The sequence below is a fragment of the Sceloporus occidentalis genome, unplaced genomic scaffold (genome assembly GCF_023333645.1).
Source record: "Sceloporus occidentalis isolate IW3139 unplaced genomic scaffold, rSceOcc1.0.p SCAF_3, whole genome shotgun sequence".
Classification (NCBI taxonomy): Eukaryota; Metazoa; Chordata; class Lepidosauria; order Squamata; family Phrynosomatidae; genus Sceloporus; species Sceloporus occidentalis.
The window spans coordinates 165,775,642-165,799,154 of record NW_028316983.1 but is presented as its reverse complement, the minus strand read 5'-3'; the positions used below and the strand labels follow the sequence as shown (position 1 = coordinate 165,799,154).

The following is a 23,513-nucleotide window of genomic DNA, read 5'->3' as shown; positions in this document are numbered from 1 at the left end:
CCCCCCTCCTCTGTGGCAGCAGCAGCAGCAGCACCCGCAGCAGCTTCTTTCTAACGGCGCAGCTGGGGTCGGCGCAAGCCACGCCCCTTTTGTGGGCGGGGCCAATGAGGCGGTCGCGCGGGCGGTTTATAAGCGGCAGCCTCTGTTTGCTGGAGGCATTCGCGTCCCCGCTCCCGCCGAGGACACACTACTACTATCTCAGGGTCAGCCGTTGAGGAGGGCAGCGGGGGCCCGAGGGAGGGGGGAAGATGCACACGACGCAGAAGGACACCACCTACACCAAGATCTTCGTCGGGGGTCTGCCGTACCACACCACCGACTCCAGCCTCCGCAAGTACTTCGAGGTCTTCGGGGAGATCGAGGAAGCCGTGGTCATCACCGACCGGCAGACGGGCAAGTCGCGGGGATACGGCTTCGTAAGTGTGTGCGGGTCCCCTCTGGGTCACACTCTCTCGGCCTCAAAGCGTGGCGAGGGCAACGAAAGTAACAACAGCAGCAGCCCTCTCTGGCTGCATCCACACTGGAGAAATAATAACCCGCTTTGGCACCGCTTTAACTCTTCCTCTGGCTCAAGGCTATGGAATTCTAGGAGTTGGAGTTCGTGGGCCCCACAACAAACTCCAACTCCCAGAATTCCATAGCATTAGAACCAGGACACAACAACAGGCTCCAATTCCCAGAATTCCATAGCCTTGAACCAAAGAAAGAGTTAAAGCGGTGCCAAACCGGGTTATTATTTCTCCAGTGTGTTATCTCTCCGTGGAAACCGACTGGGTGACACTCTCTCAGCCTCAGAGGATGGCAAGGGCAAACCACCTCTGATCAAATCTTGGCTTCCTGCCCCCCCCCCCAAAAAAAAAGAACCCCCTCTGCATTATGGTCAACACAGCATGGCTTGGAGGCACACAACCACAACAAAGGAGTCGGGTTGAGTGTTGGACTCTGGAGACCGGGGTTCAAATCCTGGCTCGGCCGTGGAAACCCCAGTGTGACCTTGGGCAAGTCACACTCTCTCGGCCTCTGAGGGTGGCAGTGGCAAAACTCCTCTGAACAAACCCTGCCGGGAAAGCCCTGTAATAGGGTTTCTGCCATAGGCTGGAAACAACTTTAAGGTACCCAACAACAACCGCTTTGGGTCGAGGGAGAGAGGCCGCTTAAGGTTGTATGGAGGCGAGAAGAGAAAGGCAGAGGGGGGAAGTTTGGGCAGAAGATGGGATGCCCTGTCCACCAGCCGCACCACCCCAAAACGGTTAGGCTGGTCCCCAAATGTCTTGCCCATGGCCTGCAAGCTATAGAGGGAAACTGTAGGTTTCCTCCTGAACGGTGGACTAGAAGAACTAGATAGTTGAAAAGCCGCTACACAACAAATAGAAATCTGAGTTTAAAAGTGTAGGGTATTTTCTTTTCCCCACTTGGGAAACTTTGGCTTTTGAAGGGGGCTTTTCTCATCCTATTTGGGGGGGGCTGTGCTGTGGAGGGGGGATTTGCATCACAGTTGCAGATGAAAAGTTGCCAGTGAAATGTTGGCATGGGATGCAGCCGGCTGGTTATGTACTGATACGACACATTCGTATTTTTATCTCCTGCAGCACATGCTTACTGTGTCATTGGTGTTTAGAGCTTGTGAAATTCTAGTGCCGTGGTTAAGGAAAGTAACAAAAAAATGCTTTATATAGAAGTACTATGTAGAGAAATCTTGTAGCACCTTTGAAAGAAAGAAGTTGGCAGCATGAGCTTTCCGAGACTGAAGTCTACTTCCTCAGATGTGTTTGGAATTAAGTCTAGGAAAGCTCATGCTGCCAATTTCTTTCTTTCAGTGAGTCTCAAAGATGCTATAAGAGCCAGTAGTGGTTTGAACGTTGGATCTACAACTCTGGAGACCAGGCTTTATCCCCACTCAGCTGTGGAAACCCCTGCGATAGGTTCATCTTAGAGTATCCGTAAGTTGGAAACTACTTTGAAGCACACACAACAACAACAAATATAGCCACATATGTTACCTTCCTTTGACTAAGAAGCACTGCCTAAGTGAGAGCCAGCCTTACCACTGGCCTGGAAGCAGATCTTGGATGTAATGAATGGGCTGCAAATTGTTATTTAATTTGGTATCGTTGTACTGTATTTTTGCTGTCAGAGAGGAAGAGTGGCATTGGAGGATTTTCTGCATCATATGATTTCTGCATCATGTCATGTCTGGTTTTAGGTGCTTTGTACCTTGAGTTATATGTAAGAGAGGAAGTCCATTTGCTGCTCTGCCTCAGGCAACGGAATAACTTGGACTTGCCTTGTCCCTAGTAGTGTTTTTATTTGGGCAAGGAAATCAGAGAAAGCCCATCATAAAGTGTTCCATTGCACTTCACAGTGTGTTGTATCGCATATGGAAGTACAACATTAGATTTCTTCTAATTCTTTTGAGTACAGAAATTTTGACATCTTGTGCCGTTTATTATTAAGGTGACGATGGCTGACCGAGCTGCTGCTGAAAGGGCCTGCAAGGATCCTAATCCAATCATCGATGGCAGAAAGGCAAATGTGAACCTAGCATACCTAGGAGCAAAACCAAGGATAATGCAACCAGGTAAGACAAGCTCTTCTCTTTGCTTCCTGTCTTCTTATCAGTGGAGCAGAAAGTGGCAGCCTTAACCCCTGTTATATGTCTGTGAGGCAATGTCATAATGAGTAGTTTGCAAAGTGTGTTCCAAGTAGCTGAAAACAACCCTATTGTAACAGAATTGTATTGTCATCCTCTTCTATGACTTTTCAGTCAACCAAGAAATGTAGACTGTGGCTTGTAGCAAAGCATACAAAACCTAGCATTATTTGTATTTTTCATGTAAGTTTATTGCTTGGAGAATTTTGGTTACTGAGAAATCAAAAAGTGCATCAGCGCAAATGTTTATGGCTTGGTTGTCAGAATGACGTTGTCGCTCTTTGAGACCATCCCCATAACTGATACTGCTAACAGTAGCAGCAGGCACAAGGCACCTGCAGCGGGGTTTTGTACTGGAACTACAGGAATAATCTAGCACTTCCATGAGATAAATAGTAGTAGGGAGTTATTCCCAGCCTCTGCTTTAGTCCAGCTCTTTTGAAGAAACAAATTTTAAAAAATAGTAGCTAGAGAACAAGCATTCCCTGTCAGCAAAATTTTGATTCTCTTTTTTTTTTCTTGGCCCACAAATATTTATGCACAACAGCAGCATGGATGCAGCCATCTCTGTACAAAGATCTCCACACAATCCCCAACAAAAGAGATGATTGGCAGGAAGGGTCCCAGAAATGGATTGAGTGAGCTCAGAAGACACTGCATATATAACTTGTATGAGTGTCTTGAAAATGTACAGTATCTCATATTTACTTATTAAAAGCTGACCACCTGGTCTCCATGCAAGATTACTTGTAGGTAGGTCCTACTGATTTTAGTGGGATTTGTTCAGAAACAAATGGTGTATGGGATTAATGTACGTGAATGGAAGATACAGAAGGCTGGGTATACACAGAGGATTCTGTACGTCTCTGTTTTGTATGGTTTGTCAATTAGATTTGATAATGTCATCCTTTGGATACTTCTGGAAAATTAAAACAACAGAAACTTGTATCATGTACTCTTGTAATTGCTGACACAGGTTGAAAGCATGAGTCATTCATTGCAATTGACAGCATATTGTTTCTAAACTTTTTTAAAAATTGGGTATAATTGCTTCCAGGTTTTTTTTTTGTTTTTTGTTTTTTGTTTTTTTTTTTTTTTGTGTGTGAAATGAAAATAGCAATAGCAAGCACATTTTTATACCACTTATCAGTGCACTCCCTAAGCTGTTTACAAATTGTAAGCTAATTGCCCCCAACAATCTGGGTACTCATTTTAGCAACCTCGGAAGGATGCAAGCCTGAGTTGAGCTTGAGCCCTTTCGCTGGTATTGAACTCGCAACCTTATGGTTTATGAGTGAGTGGCTGCAGTACAGGCATTTAACCACTGCACCACCAGGGCTTTTGCATTTACAGAACTATGATTTTCAGGAAAAGCAGAGTATATTAAGGGTGCATGTTGCCACAGTACAGTTAACCCTCTGTATCTATGGATTCTTTATCCATGGATTCAAGCATCCATGGCTTGAAAATATTGCTATCTATCTATCTATAATTCAAAAAAGTAAACCATGGTTTTGCCATTTTATATAAGGGACACCATTTTACTATGCCATTGTGTATAATATCCAAGAAGGTTCTGTAACCAAACCCAGCAGATGCCAAGGGCCCACTGTAATGACATTCATAGACTAACATGGTGTTTTCTTTTTAATAAAAATTGGCCAGTTTTAGCTTTGAAACTCTTTTCACTACTAGAGCACAGCTTCTGAACATGTGCCAAATACTTTGCTATTACTACTGAGTAACCATTTCCAGGCCACACACATTTCAGGTCAGTGGAATGAGTTGCAGTGCTAGTGTTTCTGATTTTAGAAGTATTATATTATATTTGAAAATTTTCTTAGGACTCTTAAGGGAGAATGACTAATTGTTACTAAAATCAGCACAACATTTCAGTATAAAGTCATGATATAGTAAGGGCTCTATTTAACCCACCAGCTCATTCTTAAGAACTTCTTCCTTTCAGACTGAAAGGCATTGTCTGAGGCATTCATTATAAACTATTGTATTACCTCTAATGGATCAAGGATGGATATTTGTGGCTTTCTAGGCGTTGTGGGAATGCAGCTCACAGCTGCCCTAGGGTGCGTCTACACCAGCCACTTAATCCAGGGACAGTCCGGAGCATATGTTTCATGGACTGGTCCCAGATTGACCATGATGGCATCCACATGCAACAGCTGAAAACGGTGTGATGCTGTGTCATTGTGCCCACAAGCCAACTGGGTTAACACTGCATCAGGCCTGCTGCTCTGTCCCCCTTGGTGTCACCACTTTTAATACATCCCCACCAACCAAGCATTTCCCTGTGGGACCCTGCCTGGCACGCATCACTTCTGAGGTCAAAATGGGGCACTCTGTCATGTGATAAGCAAGGAGCGGGTGCACCACCAACAAAGAGCAGGAAGCCCAGGGGTGGAAGTAGGGTGTTTTGTTGTCTGATACTTTGCTTTTGAATTCATTTTTTCTTTCTCCTTTCCCCCCCTTTTCTAACTTTTTTGTTCGTGTAATTTTTTGGCTTTTGTTGATGTTATTGTATTTGTCGTTTATCACACTTATCTTTTTTGTGCAAAATTGAAATAAAATCTATTTTTAAAACTACTCTCTGCATCAATAGCACAGGAGCCCTGTTATAACCTCAGCAGGGCAGACAGCACAACAAGCAGGCATTTCATGGAGTTCCTACCCACAAGACAGTAGTGGTGGTGACCTATTTTCAGAGCTGCCACTTCTGCTGAAGACAGAAGTGGGCACCCAAACTACTTGTTGATTACACATTCTGGTTTCTGTCTACAACAGAAGCAGTGGCACATCAGACAGGCTTTATACGGTGCTCCTGCCCACAAGGAAGTTGTGGTGCCAGCCAACCCCTTTCCCTGCACTACCCAGCATGGAGAATGGAGATGATGCAGCTCTTGATGTGTGGACAGTGGATCAGGCTGAATCAAACCTGATCCAGTTGTCCACACACCAAAAGAGCCTGACATTACTCCAGGGTTTCTGGAACACACCGGGCTTTCCACAACTTTGCTTAGTTTGGAGCAAAGTCAGGTTAAGGGCCAAAAACTGTGGTATCTCCCTGGAAGAAGACATATGTCATGAGATTTGCCAGCACCAGCTTCAAGGTGAGTTTGGTGTTTTTTTCCAGTGTAGACAAACCCTTAGTGAATAAAGGACATGGGAATTTCATAACAACAAGAACTACAGGACTATAGTTATTCACCCATGTTTTAGATTGTATTTATTTGCTGTAGAAATTTGTGAAACTACATAGAAAGAAATTTGGAATGATGTATTAATAAGATGTCTAACATGACTATGTTATTTCATTTCTTTGGGTGCTTAGAACTGATTTATGCTGTTTATTGATTGCTTTGTTTATACATTTCAATTCATAATTTGAAAATGTCTTATAATTTCTATGGGAATGGTAAAAAAAACTGGTTTCTAGTGAGTGGCTCAGATCTGACATAATATTAACCCCCAATTAAGCAAGTGTAAATATAGTTTTGGATGATGACTGAATTGAAATACCGTCATTTGCAACTGGCTGGTAAACCAGAACTGGAAACCAATATTTTGATCTGGGTCTATTAACCATGGTTTGTACCATGATTTTTCATAATGTCTGAATAGACAGATCATAGTTGCAGAGGTTGTCCCAGCTCAGGAGGCTGTTGCCCTGTTGACACAAGTGAACTTGTGAAACTTGAGTACTGAAATGATATAAACTACTTCTTTAATTACTGTCAGTATTCAGTTTATCCATTTTAAAGGAAATGGTTAAACCATAGGCTAGTGCTTTGTGGATGGGTAGCTTCAGGCTTCTGTGATTTTCTTTCCTCCTCTTGGTGTGGCCACAAGGAGGAAACTGAAACATTTCCTTAAAAAAAGAAAATAACAATCAGAGTTTAGATAACTGGATTACACCTGTGCTCAGAAACACTGGTTAGCTTAAGCTCTGTTTTGTTACAGCAAACTAGGATCATATGGACTGGATACAGAGAAAATGTTCCTGATCTCATAAACATGATTAGCACAGTGCCACAGGATCTCATGATCCTTCATTTCCTCTACCTTTTTCCTGTATGAACTCTGGGCTGTGTTCCATAGTTTCTTTGAATAATGATGTGGCATCATTTTTGCACTGGTGCTGGCTAACCAGCTTGCACTGACTAGATTATTTGTAACCATTAAAAAAACCACTTTGAATTCTGCTTAAGAACAAAAACTAGTTAAATGTTTACCATCCTTTATTTTGGTTAAAGCAAAGCATGAAAAATGTGTGTGAGAGAGTGGAATTCACTTAGGAGAACAAAAGCACACAAGCTCATGGCAAACGTGGCTGCATCTGCACTGCAGAAACAATCCAGTTTGATATCGTTTTAACTATCATGGCTTAATGCTGTGGAATTCTGGGATTTGTTTTGCTTTCTTTGCCAGAGAACTCTGGTGCCCAGGATTTTGTAACACTGAGGTACTGGCAGTTAAAACAGTGTCAAACTGCATTATTTCTGCAGTGCAGATGCAATCTGTGTCTTTACCAAACTATAGGGAGCCATACGAAGTAATACTTTTTGTTCCATAACGTAATATTGATACTGCTAATTAATGTATTCTGTACAGTGAATTTTATTAGAATGTTTTTCTCTGATTTGCATGTCTTAAAATAAGTGTTATTTTTCTTTACAGTTAATATACATTTTAGTAATTTTTTCTAATTTTCTTCATTAAGAATAAAGATGCTCCTCATTAACTATGATATTATTTGTTTGTTTATTTGTTTATTTATTATTAGATCTGAGGGTATGGCCCCTTAAATGCAGCAGGGCTTTACCTCTGAATATACAGGCCCAGGATTGCACTATAGGTGAAGCAAATTACAGTGAACAGACACTTACTAGAGAATGTAATATGCTTTGTTGTTAGGTTTTGCCTTTGGTGTTCAGCAGCTCCATCCAGCATTAATACAGAGGCCTTTTGGGTAAGTCTGCTTTAAATTAATTTTTGGGATGGGAAAAAGATAATGTGTAAATGTTAATGGCCTCCAGTGTGACTGCTAGCAATAAAGTTATATTTCCCCCCCAAATTTCCAGATTTAAAATGCCATCACTTCATTAAAAATTCTCATAAGTGCTATAGCTGAGTCAAGTGGTGTAAGATGCATGTCGACCTTGCACTCAAGCAGCCCTGTGCTTGTAAGATCATGTGGTGGTAAAACAAGAAGGTGTGCCTTTAGTAAACAAGCCACTGTGCCCCATTCAGTGTTATTCTTCAGCTTGACTCAATGTTATTTATCTCTTTCTAATCTGACAGGGATCGTTTACAGTTAAGATAACTGATGAGAAGGATATGATGATAAGAGGTGGAATAGTTCTGTTTGGAATTAAACTCTGTAACCAGTAGACTCAAAACACACAACCTAAAATGGTGATTAACGATGCATGTATGTTTTTTCTATATAGTCAATAGATATGTGTGCTTTTTTATTTATTACAGTAATGAAGTGGTGTTGATAGCTAAACTGTGTGCTTTTATTTAATTGAAAGAGCTATAGTGAAAGTTTTTGGTGGTCTTCATTTTGGTTTTGTTGAGAAGTGTTGACTTTGCCATGGGGAGCAAAGGGACTTATTTCCTCTTTTGCTTTCAAGCTGTAGCCTGTGACTTCTTTGGGTTTCTTTTTAACCGTATTTTGTATTGAGTGCTAAATTTGTGTGACTTCCTTTTTGATTTCTTTTTCTTAAAAAGAAAAATCAATATTGCTTGCATGTTACAGTTTTGGTTTTGTTCCTTGGGAAGGGTGTGGAGCTCTCTGTATTAACAATATGCGTCCACTTGCACTTTCCCATCAGTGAAAGCTTTTAACCTTTTAAGACTTAATAGATAGTAGTTAAAAGTATACTATTCCTAAAATTATCTTACCTTACTGTTTTCTACAATTCAGTGTAAAAATAGGACCTTGAAGTCTGCTTCTTTACATTCCTTTTTCACTATCTCTTCTCTAAATCTTGCTGAGTAAGGCTTATGGCAAAATATTAATTAAATACTGTACTTAACAAGGAAGGAAAAGAGATACATCTTGAGGATACAGTGGCCATATTGGTTGTGGTGTTGTTGTCCAAAAAGTCATTTTCCCAAGGTCTACATAACATGGAAGCTTATTTGACAATTGTTTTGAACCACAAGTATACCTCAGTTAATATAGTAGATGTGTTCCTTGGCATTACTACTTTAACAGAAAATTTGGTCTCAAAGGCAGAAATAACATAGAAAGCATAGGGATATGTTCCTGTGCCATTAAAAAAAACACAGCAGTTCAACATGTTTCAGCAAACTTTATCCAAAGCTAACACTAAGCACATGTGAAATGAAACAACCAAATCTGGTAAGCCTTGCATAGCTAAACAAAAACATTGCAAACCTTCTGGAGTCCTTGAAAGGCTCTTCCAACTTGCATCCAGGGATGAATTTTCTTTCTTTCACCAGCCCCTCCATCTTTCATATGATCTCCATTTTGGTGACCAAACTTAATAGATTTATGTTTTTAATATATGCTTGGGGTAGCTAATGACACCAGCTGTCTGCTTTCCCCTTTTTTCTCTTTTTTGCTGTTCATGCATTCCTACTAAGGGACTCTTGGGGCAGCTGCTATTTACGTGTCCTGTAGTAGGCAGACACACATGTCTTCAGTAGAACTGCTAAATTAGAATTACAGTGGTCCCTCCACATTCGCTGGGGTTAGGGGTAAAGGTCCACCATGAATGTAGAAAAATTGCAAATAAAAATAACACTGTATTTTTTAGCCTGAGAGAACACCCTCTAGAAATCTGAGTCCTCCAGCACAACTGTCTGGAGTTGATCATAGAATCATGCTGGATGGCCTACAAATGCCTAGAGAAGTGTTTTCTCTAGGAACTTCTAGGTTTTCCTGCTCAACTCCATGGTCAACTTCTGGCAGAGTTGCACTGGAGGACCTAGAGATTATATATTAATCAAAACACAAATAATTAAATCCACAAATGTCAAATCTGTAAATGTGGAGGGCCAACTACATTTTCACCCAATTCCCAGGTTTATTGCATTGTTTACTGCAGACACACTGAGCATTATCACACATGAAAAAGGAGCTACAATTTGAAGCCCTTCCAAAGCAGAGTCTCTTCGGATCCAAGACAATTCACATGATGTCTTATCATACCTGAGGAACGAAATTGTGGTCTCTACTTGGGCAAAGTGGAACGGGTGCACATTGTATTACCACACCAGAGGGATTCAACAATTCAAATTGGCACCCTTGCGCATGCTCAGTGGGGCTCTGGACGCTGTCATCCTTCCCTGCCCCCTCCTTAGCTGTCATCCCAAATTGGGGTGAAGGAGGATGCAGGGGATGATGGGACAGGTCTCAGGGTGGCAGAGGGGACGAGATCGGGGTGAAGGAGGAGGCAGGGGATGATGGGACAGGTCTCAGGGGGTGAGATCTGGGTGATCTTCCACACCAGACCAATTCGAAGTGAAATTGAAGTGAGCTTGGAAACAATTTTTGTGAATTCGCTTGTTACCGAATTCACAAAAATGAGGAGTCACTGTGAATTGACTGTGGATCCGCCTCACAACGGCCCCCATAGTAAGCAATCCCGTGTGATAATACATCACGTTATCGCGTGAATTTGCATCATTGGACCTGCAGTCACGTCGGATCAGACCTGCAAAAACCTCTGTGATAAAGCCCACTGCTGCAAATCAACACCACAAGTCTATCTCTCCAGTCTTTCTTCACCATCCTCCCATTGTTAATACTGCTAAAAAATTACAGCTAGTCAGAGGATGAAGAGGAAAGAGGGTAGAACTGAGTGGACATAAAAAGATTTAGTAAAAAGGAGCTTCTTTCTCAGTGGCTTTGGTAACTAAGGTATGCCTGTACTATTGTGATCATGAAATAATGCCCAAAGTATAAATTTGATGGCTCCAGAGTTGATCCTCTGTGAACAGAACAGCTCCATCCATTGATGGACGTAACAGATCCAGCAATTTCCAACTGCAGAGGGAAGAGCTGAGGCAGCAGCGGTTCTTGATTCCTCCTTCCTTAAGAAGCGCCCAGTACCATTCATTTACTTCTATCTGCAGTCGCCCAAACCTCCACAGCAGATTTTAGGTATCGTGAGGGTTGTCAGAGCAGATGATTAGTGAAAATTCCCTCCCTACCTGAAAAATTATCCAATTTGTGGAGTTCCACTCCATTGAATTTTGAATCCAACCAGTTATGTGCAATTCTATGCAACTTTGTCGAAAGCAGATCAAAAATCAAAAGCACAAAGCAAAGACTATTGTATTTGAATGTTTATGAGAAGGGACAGCATTGCCCTTTGGATGTCTTTAAACTCAAATTTCCCCAGCTGTCTTTTTCCACTTAAAGGGGACAAAGATGTAGGAACCCTTATCTTTCCCCCCAAAATGCAACTGTCTATTCAGGGTGTGTGTGCACAAAAGTAGCCATGTTGGATATAAGAAAGATCCTCAAATCCCTTTGGTAATAACTTGGTTAGGACAACTGAAAGGACACACAGTTATTTGAAAATTTTCTAGTTCTTTAGATCTCTTCACCAGGCAAGGTGTTTCATAAACTAGTCGCACTGTAAAGGCAGGAAAGACTTGATGTTAAGAGTTGTGTGCTCTGCATGTTGTCTGTAGTGTGAGGTGTGCAGGGAAATGTTGAGTGAGAAAATGATTACAGAAAGGAAAGGGTGAAGCTCCTTTCCTCCACTGTTCCACTGCTTTACGTTTGCAACCTACCACTTTTGATTTCTTTAAAATTATCAAGAGAAATCCGCAAGTGCATGTAACATCTTGTTTCAGACAGCCATTAAGTATTAACTTTTGCTTCCAAAGCTATAGCATGCTATCTTCTGTTCACCTATATTTTTTTGCAGAAAACTATGATGACCATCCTGCCATTTATTCTGAATTACCTTCTTTTCCTTTTTTCCAAACTATAAGTAATTCAGAAACTGTATATTATTTTATAACATTAGCCCATTAACAACCTACATTGCATTAATATTTAAGCAAATGTTTATACAATATAATTACCACAAAACAACTGGTTTTGTCTAAAAGACTCTTTGTTCTTTCTTTATGATAGGAGAAGGGTAGATGTTTTAGACCAAATTAAGGAGAGTCTTCATTATATGACTCCTATTTATAGTTTTGGTTCTTAAAATTGAAATAGCACCCATGTGGGGAAAGGATCAAAAATTTAATTTGAAAGAAGGGTTAACTGTTCTCTTCCAACTACAGTTCCAGTGAAAATCACACGTACACATGCACACATATGCACACATATGTACGCACAAAACTTCTGTTTGTCCCAAAGGGAACCTTCCATTCACGTAGGTGGAATGTGAAACGAAAAAGTTAGGCCTCTTCTCCTCGTTTTACAGTCTTGATTTCTCATCCTGTGGCATTTTGAGAGCAAGACATTGATACAATTAAGTAGTTGATACCATGTCTAGTTTGCCCTTACAGATATAGGAGAGGACAAGGCTCCTACTGCTTTAGTAGCTGTGTTAGAAGAGGGGATTTTAGGAGGGTAGTTTGTATGCAATTCTCTTTCCTACACAGCTATAAAAAGGGGCAGGCACTTTGTCTACTTTTACATGTGATTACTCTTTAGGTTTGTGACAGGAGAGTCAAAAACCAGTTAAAGTTGTAAAAATAAAAGATACTTTGTTTAAGAGACCTGTGCAGTCCTACTTGATAGTAAATCCCCCTGAGTTCTTTGGGATTTAGTTAAGAGTATATTGGATTCTGTTTTAAATTAGGTTGCAATCCACAAATGAGTTACGGAAAATAAGGTAGAATATTCACCTATTTTGTAACTTTATGAAGTTTTGCTTGGCCAGTATACAAGCTTTACCAAGGTCAGCATTAGTGCAGTGGCCCAGCTCACAACATTATGATGGTGTCATGGTTAGAATCCTTGAGATCCCTGTAATCTTATATGCTCCACCAGTCGCTGATGGGTGGGGCAACCCCTTGTACACAGAGTGTACATTTTGTGCTTATGCAGCTGTTTTCTCCATTGAATTAAATGGGGGAGGGAGGTTCAGTATGTGTATTACAGCTTCCATGCTCATTGCTAGATTTAAGTAAGGGATCCCAGTGTAAGAACTTTGGAATAAAAGTCCTATTGCAATCAAAGGATTGTACTTAGAATGTGGAAGACGTTCAGATAGGCATCCCTAAGAATGCATACTGAATGCTTCTGTTCCAAACATGGTTGTGTCAGAAAATTTGAAGTCATAACATAATTGAAAATAAATCCACTCACTTTCACATCAGTCTTGGGGGCTGCCATTTTGCACAGAATCTTATTAAAGGACTGAATTGTAAATTGTCTTGAATTTCAATACTATATTTTAGCTGGTTTAATCCACCCAATACCTTGAAAGTGGGGAAGGGGCATAAACACATTCTGGAAGACTATGCTACAAATTAAGTGTGAAAAGAGAAGGAGTTTGTACTGCATCTGAAGAAGTGAGTTTATATCCCCATGAAAACTCATGCTACAATAAAAACCAGCTAGTCTTAAAGGTGCTGCCATGTTCCTTCCCCTCCTCCTTCTCCCTTCCTCCTTTTTAAAAGTACTTTGGAATATATGTGGGATGGGGAAAACAATAAATAAATAAAGCCCCAACAATCTCTGCCCCAAACGTGTCTCATGATACATCACTGCATGTACTTACCTTGAGGAAAGCTGAAAAATGTTGGAACCTCCCAATAGAAAGAAATCACTGTGGCAGAGAATTTAGCAATATCTAAAAAGGGATTAAATAAATTATATTGTTAGTTGCCAGCTAATTACACCATACTCCACATCCATCCATTGTCATTTTGTGACTGGTGAGCCTCCGTGATGCTCAGTTTTCCCAAAGGGTCTTTAGGATAGAAAGTCAGAGAATCCCTTGCTATACATAGTGCAGTCCTATTTGTAAATCCCATTGAACACAGTAGGGGTTAATTCAGAATACACATGCATAGGATTGTGCTGAATGTGAACCAAGTATAGGTCATATATTGTAGTTGATTGAATAGAAATATCTTGACATTCAGTGCATATGCTTCAATTATATGCTGTAAAAAGAGAAGAATAAGAAACTGTATAAAAATTTGAAATGTTTTTCATCAACATTTCTGTGTTGTAAATACAGAAGAATTAGAAACTATTTTCTTCATTTAAAAAAAATCACTCTTATATATTTTTCTTTGTTATGTATGTGGATATATGTAAAGGCAGTACAAATATGAGGTACATGAGAATAGGAAATGAACAGAACGATTCCTTAAGCAGTAATTTCTAAATACTTTACTGCTTTTGTAGTGCAAGAATTATACTCATGGGAGAGGTGGTGGAGAAAGATCTCCCTAAAAATGCATATATTTACCATTGTGTGATTGTGTATCTCAGTATAGTATGCAGAAATAATAGGGGGTCTCGCTACATTGACTTTAGCTAATAAGGGTGATTAATGTCTTATTGCCTAGTAGCCTACTATTTCTAGAAGGCAGGAAGTTGTTGCTGATAGAAAAGTGAGTGTCTGACATATAAGGATGATAAACTAGAAAACAGTAATGGCAGAGATCCTACATCACCAGTGTAGTTACGAATGCCTAACTATATACTGTCTGCTGACACAACCCCAAAACTACATTAATAGCAAAGAACCACACTTAGCAACAGAGGTCTGTTCTGCTGGCATTCGAGGTGCAGCAGGATGGCATTTCCACCCACCTCCTACCAGCTATCAGTGGTGTGAAAATCAGAAGCTGAACCCCATCACAACTCCTTGTCTCACAGCAGATACCTGAAGAGAGAGGGCTGGAAACATCATCTTACTGCACTTTGATTGCAAGCAGAATAGACCTCTGTCACTTAAAAAATTTATCACACAGGACGCATCCCGTGCAGAAACTGAATTTAAACTAGAAAAAAACGCAAAAGTGGGTAGCTTTTCAAACGGCGTCAGGGGTTAACAGACAAAAAGTGGAAAAAACCCCGCAAATGCAGGTACATTTTCAGATGATGTTTGTATGAAAGACAAATGATGCCTCATTAACCTGAACGGAAAGTCGTCAAAACCCGCTCCTTTTTACTTTGGGGAACTTCCGAAAGTAAAAAGGAGTAGGTTCTGGCAACTTTCCATTCAGGTTAATGTTATGCTATTTTGCCTTTACACAAACATGTCTGAAAAACAACCTGCTTTCGCAGGGGTTTTTAAATCCCATTTCTGCATGGGATTTCAGCAATTTGCCTCTGTGTGATGACCTCCATAGTGTTGCTGCTTCCTCTTAAGTAGCTTTGGGAGGGGTTGGGGGCATTTACAATTATGACAATAGTGCCATAGTCATAAACATGAATACTGAACCATTATGAATGCATAAGTCTGGCTTATGCAATCATATAACTGCACAGCAGGCACCTGAAGTAGACCAAGTCTACAAAAGCTGATGCTACAGTATATTTCTCTCCGTCTCAAAGATGTTACAAGATCCCTTTGCATATTCCTCAAAAGAATGCCAGCCAAAGAAACTATAGGATGGTGGGGTCCAATCTGAAGAATCTGTTCATGCAATTCCTTGTCCTTGATGCCTTAATCAGCTGGTGCTGCAACTCACACATCATGCCCCATCTGGGGTAAACCTTTACCTCTGGGATCTTTTCTTAGAAGAAAATGTCATTTTACAGCTTAGTGTATATCTGCTGCAAAAATTATTGTGCACACTCTTTGCCTCTTTGCTTTCAGTGCATGCTTGCTAAAATAAGCTAGAGAATCCTGATTGTTCCACCTTCCTTGTAAATCAAGGTTAACAAGAAGGGCTGACCTATTTATCATCTTACATATTATTGTTTCATGCAGTTTGAGTCAGGTAACATAATACCAGAAAGTGCTTGGTGTTTTGCATACATATTGTGTGGGCTTTTTAAAGCTTCCCCAACCAAACATATATACACACTAAGGTCCATCCCACACTGTGGAAATAAACCAGTTTGACACCGCTTTAACTGCCTTAACTCAATGCTAGAGAATTCTGGGAACTGTAGTTTTGTGAGACACTTAGGCTTCTCTGTTGGAGAGCTCTGGTGCCACCATAAACTAAATTCCCAGGATTCCCTAGCATTGAGCCAGGACAATTAAAGTAGTTTCAAACTGGATTATTTCTGCAGTGTGGATTGGACCATAGTGTGATTCAGAATAGGGGTTCAATACAGAAATGAGAATACTATAGAATGTTTTCAAATAAAATCTATTGTGTTATGTGGAGATATCCTATTCTGGAGTTCTCTACTCAAATTTTAAACTGACTATAAAAAAATGCTTGGCAATACTATAATATTTTTATTAATACCAGTTATATTGTTTTAGAATTCAAGATGAGTGAACTTCAGCCAATCTGTGGCTTGCTTTTTTCCATGAACTTTCCATTCATTCTCCACTTCATAGCTGCATATGGATGTCACAATACATCATGGTTTATTGTGAGAGGAATCAATCTGGGATCTCCAAGACTTTCATATTTTTCTTCCACTCTCTTCCTTTGTAATAGCTGTGAAAAGGATTAACCACAATACAGTGGGCCCTTGGTATTTGTTAGGGTTTAATTTGAGGACCCCTGTGGATGCTCAAATCCAGTTATGGATTATGGTGTACTAAAATGGTGTCTTTCATATAAAATGGCAAGATCAAGCATTTTTTTTGGATTTTAAAAATACATATATTTTCAAGTGGTGGTTGGTTGAATCCGTTAATGCAGAATCCATGGAAATGAAGAGTCAACTGAATAGGGTATCATTTAAACCCTAAAGTGTGGTTAATCTTAACTTTGATTTGTTGGCCATTATTGTTTGTAATAAGTGAGTGCCATAAGTGAGGGAGCTGGGGATGTTCAGTCTGGAGAAGAGAAGGTTTTGAGGTGATATGATAGCCCTGTTGAAATATTTGAAGGGATGTCATATTGAGGAGGAAGCAAGCTTGTTTTCTGCTGCTGCAGAGAACAGGACCCAGAACAATGGATGCAAGCTACAGGAAAAGAGATTCCACCTCAACATTAAGAGGAACTTTCTGACAGTAAGGGCTGTTCGACAGTGGAACAAACTCCCTCGGAGTGTAGTGGAATCTCCCTCCTTGGAGGTCTTTAAACAGAGGCTGGATGATCATCTGTCGGGGATGCCGAGTACCTACATGGGAGGGGGTTGGACTGGATGGCCTTTGTGGCCTCTTCCAACTGTATGATTCTATGATTCTGTAGCCTATAGTTCATTCCATGTTTGTTCATTCCATATAAAATGGATTAGCCACTCTTTTTTGGTTTGGATGATGCAGACAACTAACTTCCAAATTGTTTCTGGTGGCTGTATGAAGAGAAAGGGGTGGAGGAGCATTCAACAGTCTAGGCTTATTCTCTTTATGATACATTACGAGTAACACATTGTCTAACGCAATATTAGATATATTTAAGTTTGTAATTTACTAGAAGCTGTCTATAATTTATTAGAAATCTCTTACTTATTTAAATAAATACATTTATTTCAGTTCATCTGATTCTTATTCAATTGAACATAGTTCAGTTATGATCAATGACAAAAAGCCTTAGGGCTAATACATGCTAACCAATAAATGATTAACAATAACTGAGCTTTCTCTAAACCTTCACCAGTACTAAACAGTTAGTATAGCAGTCATGCTGGGAGCATGGCAGAGTGTCTGATCAGAAGTACTACCATGATGATGTTGTACTGGTGAGCATATGATATAGGAAAAACGGATGTAATGAATTATAAACTTTTCAGTAAAGGCCAAAAGGTTGAGGATTATTTTCAGTCTCATTTCAATTTTAATTCAATTATTGTGCAATCCTTTGAAATAAGAAATATGCTCCTTGTTTTGACCAGGTCCAGAAATGGTTCTCATTAAGCCATGAATCCTTTAATTAGTCTTAACTATAGCAAACCTAGGCTGCATCCACATTGCAGAAATAATCCAGTTGGATGCCACTTTAACTGCCCTGGCTCAATGTGCTATGGAATTCTAGGAATTGTAGTTTGTTCTATATATAGCAAAATAAAAATGTATTCCTTCATGGAAGAAATCTGAAACTGTGTACAATTCCAGTGCTACTACCATCATCCACTACACAATCCATTTGGAAGAACATCCTTTAAGATATTGAATAGAGATGCCCGAGCAGCATAATGGGAAACTACTTTTTAACCTTTTTACCTTGCTGAGCATAAAAGGAGCTAGCATTTCAGTATCATGCAGATCTCTCTGCATGCTGGCCTTTCCAACAGATGGAAGTTTGCTTTGGCCTTATAAAGTCATTTTACTCAGCTGGAAGCCCTTGTCGCATGACAGATGATCAAAAATAGACTGGCTGCAGCTTGTCCTGTCAATCACCCTGCAAGAAATGGCTTAATAGTGGGGCGCCTGTGAAGAATTTGTTCATATTATAAACTTAAAGAGGTTCTAAAGGGATAAAGTTTCATAATTTCCCACCTGTTAAGTTTCTTGGCTGAAAAGAAACAAATCGCAAGAGCTTATGTTCATTTATATCTGTCATTTTTTTTTCTTTTAACAAGAAGGAGACAAGCCCTATAATCCATGATGACCGTGTTTCTGTTGTCACAGCGGGCTGGAGGGTGGATTTTTCCCCCCTGCCAACTCCTATGATAGACTGACCTTCACATGATTTTTAAAGACCTCTGCTGTGTTAGACTTGAAAGAAAGAAACCTGGAATGATCTCTTTTTAAGTGAATGATCTAAAAATATTCTGTGTAATTCAAAAACATTGTAACAAAAAATTCCACAAAGCTGTTAAAGGTACGAACTTGATAACAGATATATTTTTAGAGTTACCTTTAACTGTTCATTTAAAAAACATGACTTGTTACTTCCCTGTTTAGAATTAATCTGCAAAGGCTCTTGCTGAATAAGGTTGACTTCTTTTTCCATCCCTCACTTTTAACACATTGCAGTTCTCCCACCCTGGACAAAGTGAGATTGATGCTTTAAATATTTTTCTTAGTTAGTTACTTATTATTTCAGTGTCTGAGTTTCAGACATTGAAGTGGGAGTGATTAGGTACTAATCAAACATCTGGGTTTGAAAAGTCATTTAAAAATCATTTGTTAGAGTCAACAGCATTGTTGAACTGAAACTATTTTCTTGCTTGGCTGCTTTAAATAAAAGTGTAAAGTATATTTTTATATAAACACATTGAAAAACTAATCTTAATATATTTATATAGGGTGACCAGGTGGAGCTGACATACAACAGCTGGAAAGGAAAACTTTTGACATTGCATGAGAAATTGAAAGCTTTTATTTTGCATCTGGAGCTTTTTGTGTGTGTGGATGTGAGTTCTCATTAAAGCTGCATTTTATCTGGGCAGGAGGGTTCATTTTCCTCTATATAGTTTCACCGACGGGCCAAAACTTTGAAAATGCTGTGATTAATATCAGTGGAAATAATACATTTTGAGTTCTCTATGATACCGGAGATGAATCCCTGTGCATATTTTTATGACAGGTGGTGAACAGAGCACTGGTGTAGCCTTGTGGTTTAAGAACGTAAACAGATGGTATTTCAAACCCTGCCTCATAGGCACTTCCTTTCCTTTAGGCAAAGAATTGCTTCTCACCTTCTACCCTCTACCTACAATAATAATGATCAGCCTTGCAGAGTTGTTCATAAGCATTAGTGAAATTATATACTGTATATTGGGTATGCTGAGGCCTTGAAACACTACATAAATGGTGTGTGATGAGGCGGTATTGCTACAAATTTGTCTGCTCAGTGCTGTTGAGCGCACAGAGAAAAAATTAACATTTCATGATATGTAGGATTATGCAGTACGTATTTTAAAATACTGGGGTTATTCCTCAAAATATTTCTTTCTGCTTTTGTTCAACACTAGATCTATGCAAACGTAATGCTGCCCCTGCTCTCCCTATCCCTTCCAAAGCTATGTCTTGTATAGAAATAAACACGCTGGCACAAAGCAGGACACCAGTGGCCAGATATGTCACAACAGGTTTGACTTTCATGGCCTTATAACCTCTTGAGAAGTGTGATGCACATCTGCCTAGGGAATCACAGTTACATATTTTAATGGCATCTATGCAGCTTCCCCTCAGTGGCCTTTTGTGACAGAGTGAATTGCACTATAGTTCGTTTGAGAAGTGTGATTCTTGCTGTGTTTACCACACTTGTGAACTTCTATTTAAATTCCTTTGTCGCCTGTGTTTTTTTATTTTTATTTTTAATAAGGGTGACTGAGGTTGCAGAGGAATTAATGTGTGCTGAGTCTGCCTAGCAATTCAAGTAGGGTTGCCACGATACAAAACTTTTATTGCCTTAGATCAATAGATTTGCCTAATGGGGTCAAACAAATACAGAAGTGTTGGGATACTTTTAGTATTGCATTGTTAAATGAAAATTATGGAGCTGAAAAACCTGTAATTGAGTACTATGGAATTAAGAATCTCGTATACTTTCATTGGAAAGCATTAGGGGAAAGTGAGTCACCCTTCTGTGACTTTGAATTATATATTATTCCAATAGTAACTATTTATTCCTTCTTTTATTATACGGACCACACATCCCAATGTCCCCCTAAGTATTTTTCAGTTATTAGTAGTGTGGTTTTATAGTGCACATGATCAGTACTGTTAAGTCAGTGCTAATGATGACACTGTACTTTTATTTTATTTTTATTTTTTTCATTTCTCTCCCTTTTGGCTTCTAAAATTATGGATTTGTCTATCGAAACCAGTTATTGTGGCAACCCTATGCACATAACAACAACTAAATTTGAGTTTGTTTTTAAGTTCTGAATCTGCCAATGACGCTTACTTGTGAGCATTAACTTTCTCTTTTATTTCTCAACAGGATCCCGGCTCACTATGTCTATCCACAGGCCTTTGTGCAACCAGGAGTAGTTATTCCACATGTCCAGCCTACAGCAGCTACTGCCTCCACCACACCTTACCTTGACTACACTGGAGCTGCCTATGCTCAGTATTCAGCTGCTGCCGCTGCCGCTGCCGCCGCTGCAGCCTATGACCAGTATCCCTATGCAGCATCTCCAGCTGCTGCAGGATATGTCACTGCTGGCGGTTATGGCTATGCAGTCCAGCAACCCATCACTGCAGCAGCACCTGGGACGGCTGCAGCAGCTGCGGCTGCTTTTGGCCAATACCAGCCACAACAGCTGCAAACAGATCGTATGCAATAGCAGGTGGACCTGTGAAGAAAGTTTTTCTTTCTTATTCTTTGTAGATTTTCACCTTCCAGCCTTCCAATAGAAATAGTTTTAAAAGAGGCAATTAACCATAACTAATCCAGCTTTACGGAAAGCTACAATGCAATATAGTATTATAGAAAAATACAAATGCCACTGTTTTTGTTACAGTATACATCCATCTCATGAGTGGTATTGTGGGGTGGGTATTGTAAGAGTTCATAATATCAGTCCAGCCATCCTTCTATCACGAAAGGATGACAGAAGTAACAAAAAGGAGCTTATATCTTTAAAACACGTACACAGAAAGTGAGAGTAGACAATGTATTTTACAATATCAGGGAAAAAAGTCCAGGTGAGCAATACGTAGCCTGTATCAAGTTGAAGATTACTATTATTTAAATGTTGAGAGCACTGACTGTCTTTTGCTACTTTTCATTATGGCCTATAGAACTTTGAAGAGTAAGAAAATGTTTTCTGACGATCTCATAATAGGCATCGAACAAACTAAGGAACGTGGCCTTTGGGGGGGGAAAGGGTGGACAGGCACCAAAGTTATTTTCTCATCTGTCCTCTATGAATGGGACTATGGAGCAAGTGGTGTGGAATTAATGTGTGCAACAGCTGTACAGACAATCAATAACACAGACCGTTCTGGAAAGAACACATCACTTGTCCTCGTTTGATGAGCTTGTCACATTCTAATCCCTCTCCCCATCCTGTTTCACTTTTAGGAAACTTTGACTGCTGGTGTCAGCTATTCTGATTCTGAAATAGGATCAGCTTTTTACTACAACAGCCTTCTCTTTTTATTTATTGTATCTATTCATGGCTTGCGAATAAAGGCAGGAAGAAATTTGCTGAATTTAAACCTTTAAGAACTGTGGTAAGGGAATTTTTTTTAAATGATTTGTATACAATTTAATACCTATTTAAAATATTTATTTGCAAAAGAGGTCTTTTTCATGAAATAGCTTGTTGAGATTGCAGTTCTTCAAGGGTTAATACTATGTGGGTTATATTGTGCCTTAATGTAATGCTATTTAAAGATATATATTTATTTTGAAAGTTGTACTATGCTGCGCTCAAAAGAAAACAACATTGGATGTGAAACTGTAAAATTATGTATTCATCTCATGGTATAAGTTATTTTGTAGGTTTAGTAGTAATATATAAAATATTAACCTAATCAACTAAGGATGCTGACATGAGTTTATTTAAATTCAGTAAGTACACCCTTTTGTAAGGGTGCTTTTAAAATACTTTTTAAAAAGGGTTTGATCTTAAAAATGCTACTTTCATGATTTTCCCACTATCTCCTTAACTGTTAATCTGCTTTCATGAAAGAAACCTATATTCATTTTCAGAAGAACTTCCCTAAAAAAAGGGAAATGGTAAAGGATTGGGCCATAAAACTCCACACACTTGCTCAGGAATAAGGTCTGATTAATACGCTTCTGTTGTCTGTGCGGAACCACTTCTGTGTGGTCTGTTCATACACCTCACCCATAATGTCTGCAGTTGAGAACCCTATGAATCGGATATGTTATGTGGGAAATGACCACATGATTTGTCAGGTTTGTGTGGCTCCTATTTATAGGCAGCACTGGTACCACATGGGACTCTAGCAACAGAAACAGTTCCTGTGCCACAACAGTAGCATTTAATTGGGCCACTGATCTTGATGTGACTTCATTCCAACCAGATATACAGAAGATTGGGTCTGATGTGCCAGTTTTAATTTTGACACACACAGAAATCACATAAAATTATTATGCGTTCACGGTAGAATGTCAGTATTTTCTCCTACCGCAAACGTGGCTAGTTTTTCATTTTCATCTCTGTATAAACCAACTATTATTCCTTTGCTAGGAAACGCTGCTTTACATTGTCCTGTGAAACTGCAATAACTTGCAATTTTTATTCTTGACCTTAAAAGGAATTTAATATTTTACACTATTGGAATCTTTTTATACTTGAACAATTTTCATACAAGGGAAGACAGGATAGCATTTTTATGGACTTTATCCAATGTCACTGGATTTACTTTGAATATTAGCCAGTGTTATATAAGGTAGATAACATGATTGACATGTTATTTATTATGTATATTGCTTTATAATGTTTCAAATCTTCTAACCTATACTCTTGTATTAAAAACAATAAAATATTATTGAATCCAACACATTTATGGGTGTGCAAAAAAAAGTTTCATACCATATTCAAAATGTGTTAAGCATTTTTCTGCAGTCCCTTTATTGCAGTCTTCTCCACTGGATATGCTGGATGGAAATGATGGGTGCTGTAGTCCAGTCACATTTGGAAAGTGGTAGGCAGGAGTGGAAAAGAACAAGTTTAGTGATTTCAAACATGCAACTATTTATATAGGAAACCTTCCTTGACTTGTTCTGTGTTAAATGTTAAGATGAAAACAAGTGTGAATACAGTGCATAAGTTGTTTGTAGGGTTTCCCACTACAAGATGTAGTAGTAGCTATCAGTGTGGATGACTATAAAATGTGACAGATTCACACCTTCCAACAGCTATCCATGGTAAGTGATTAGG

At 39.4% G+C, this 23,513-nt stretch overlaps 1 protein-coding gene across 2 annotated transcripts in view; it reads left to right on the top strand.

Moving 5' to 3' along the window:
• Positions 1-23,133, top strand: part of RBM24 (RNA binding motif protein 24) — a 60,719-nt gene extending 37,586 nt beyond the window's left edge. Inside the window, exons 1-4 of one of the 2 annotated variants that reach the window (XM_089516774.1) lie at positions 145-416; positions 2,455-2,578; positions 7,580-7,634; positions 20,597-23,133. In XM_089516774.1, coding sequence (XP_089372900.1) covers positions 249-416; positions 2,455-2,578; positions 7,580-7,634; positions 20,597-20,942 — 693 coding nt within the window. In that variant the 5' untranslated portion in view covers positions 145-248 and the 3' untranslated portion in view covers positions 20,943-23,133. Of the gene's footprint in view, positions 1-144; positions 417-2,454; positions 2,579-7,579; positions 7,635-20,596 lie in introns of those variants that run through there. The other variant, XM_089516775.1, reaches the window with a different exon arrangement.
• Positions 23,134-23,513: the final 380 nt, after the last annotated feature.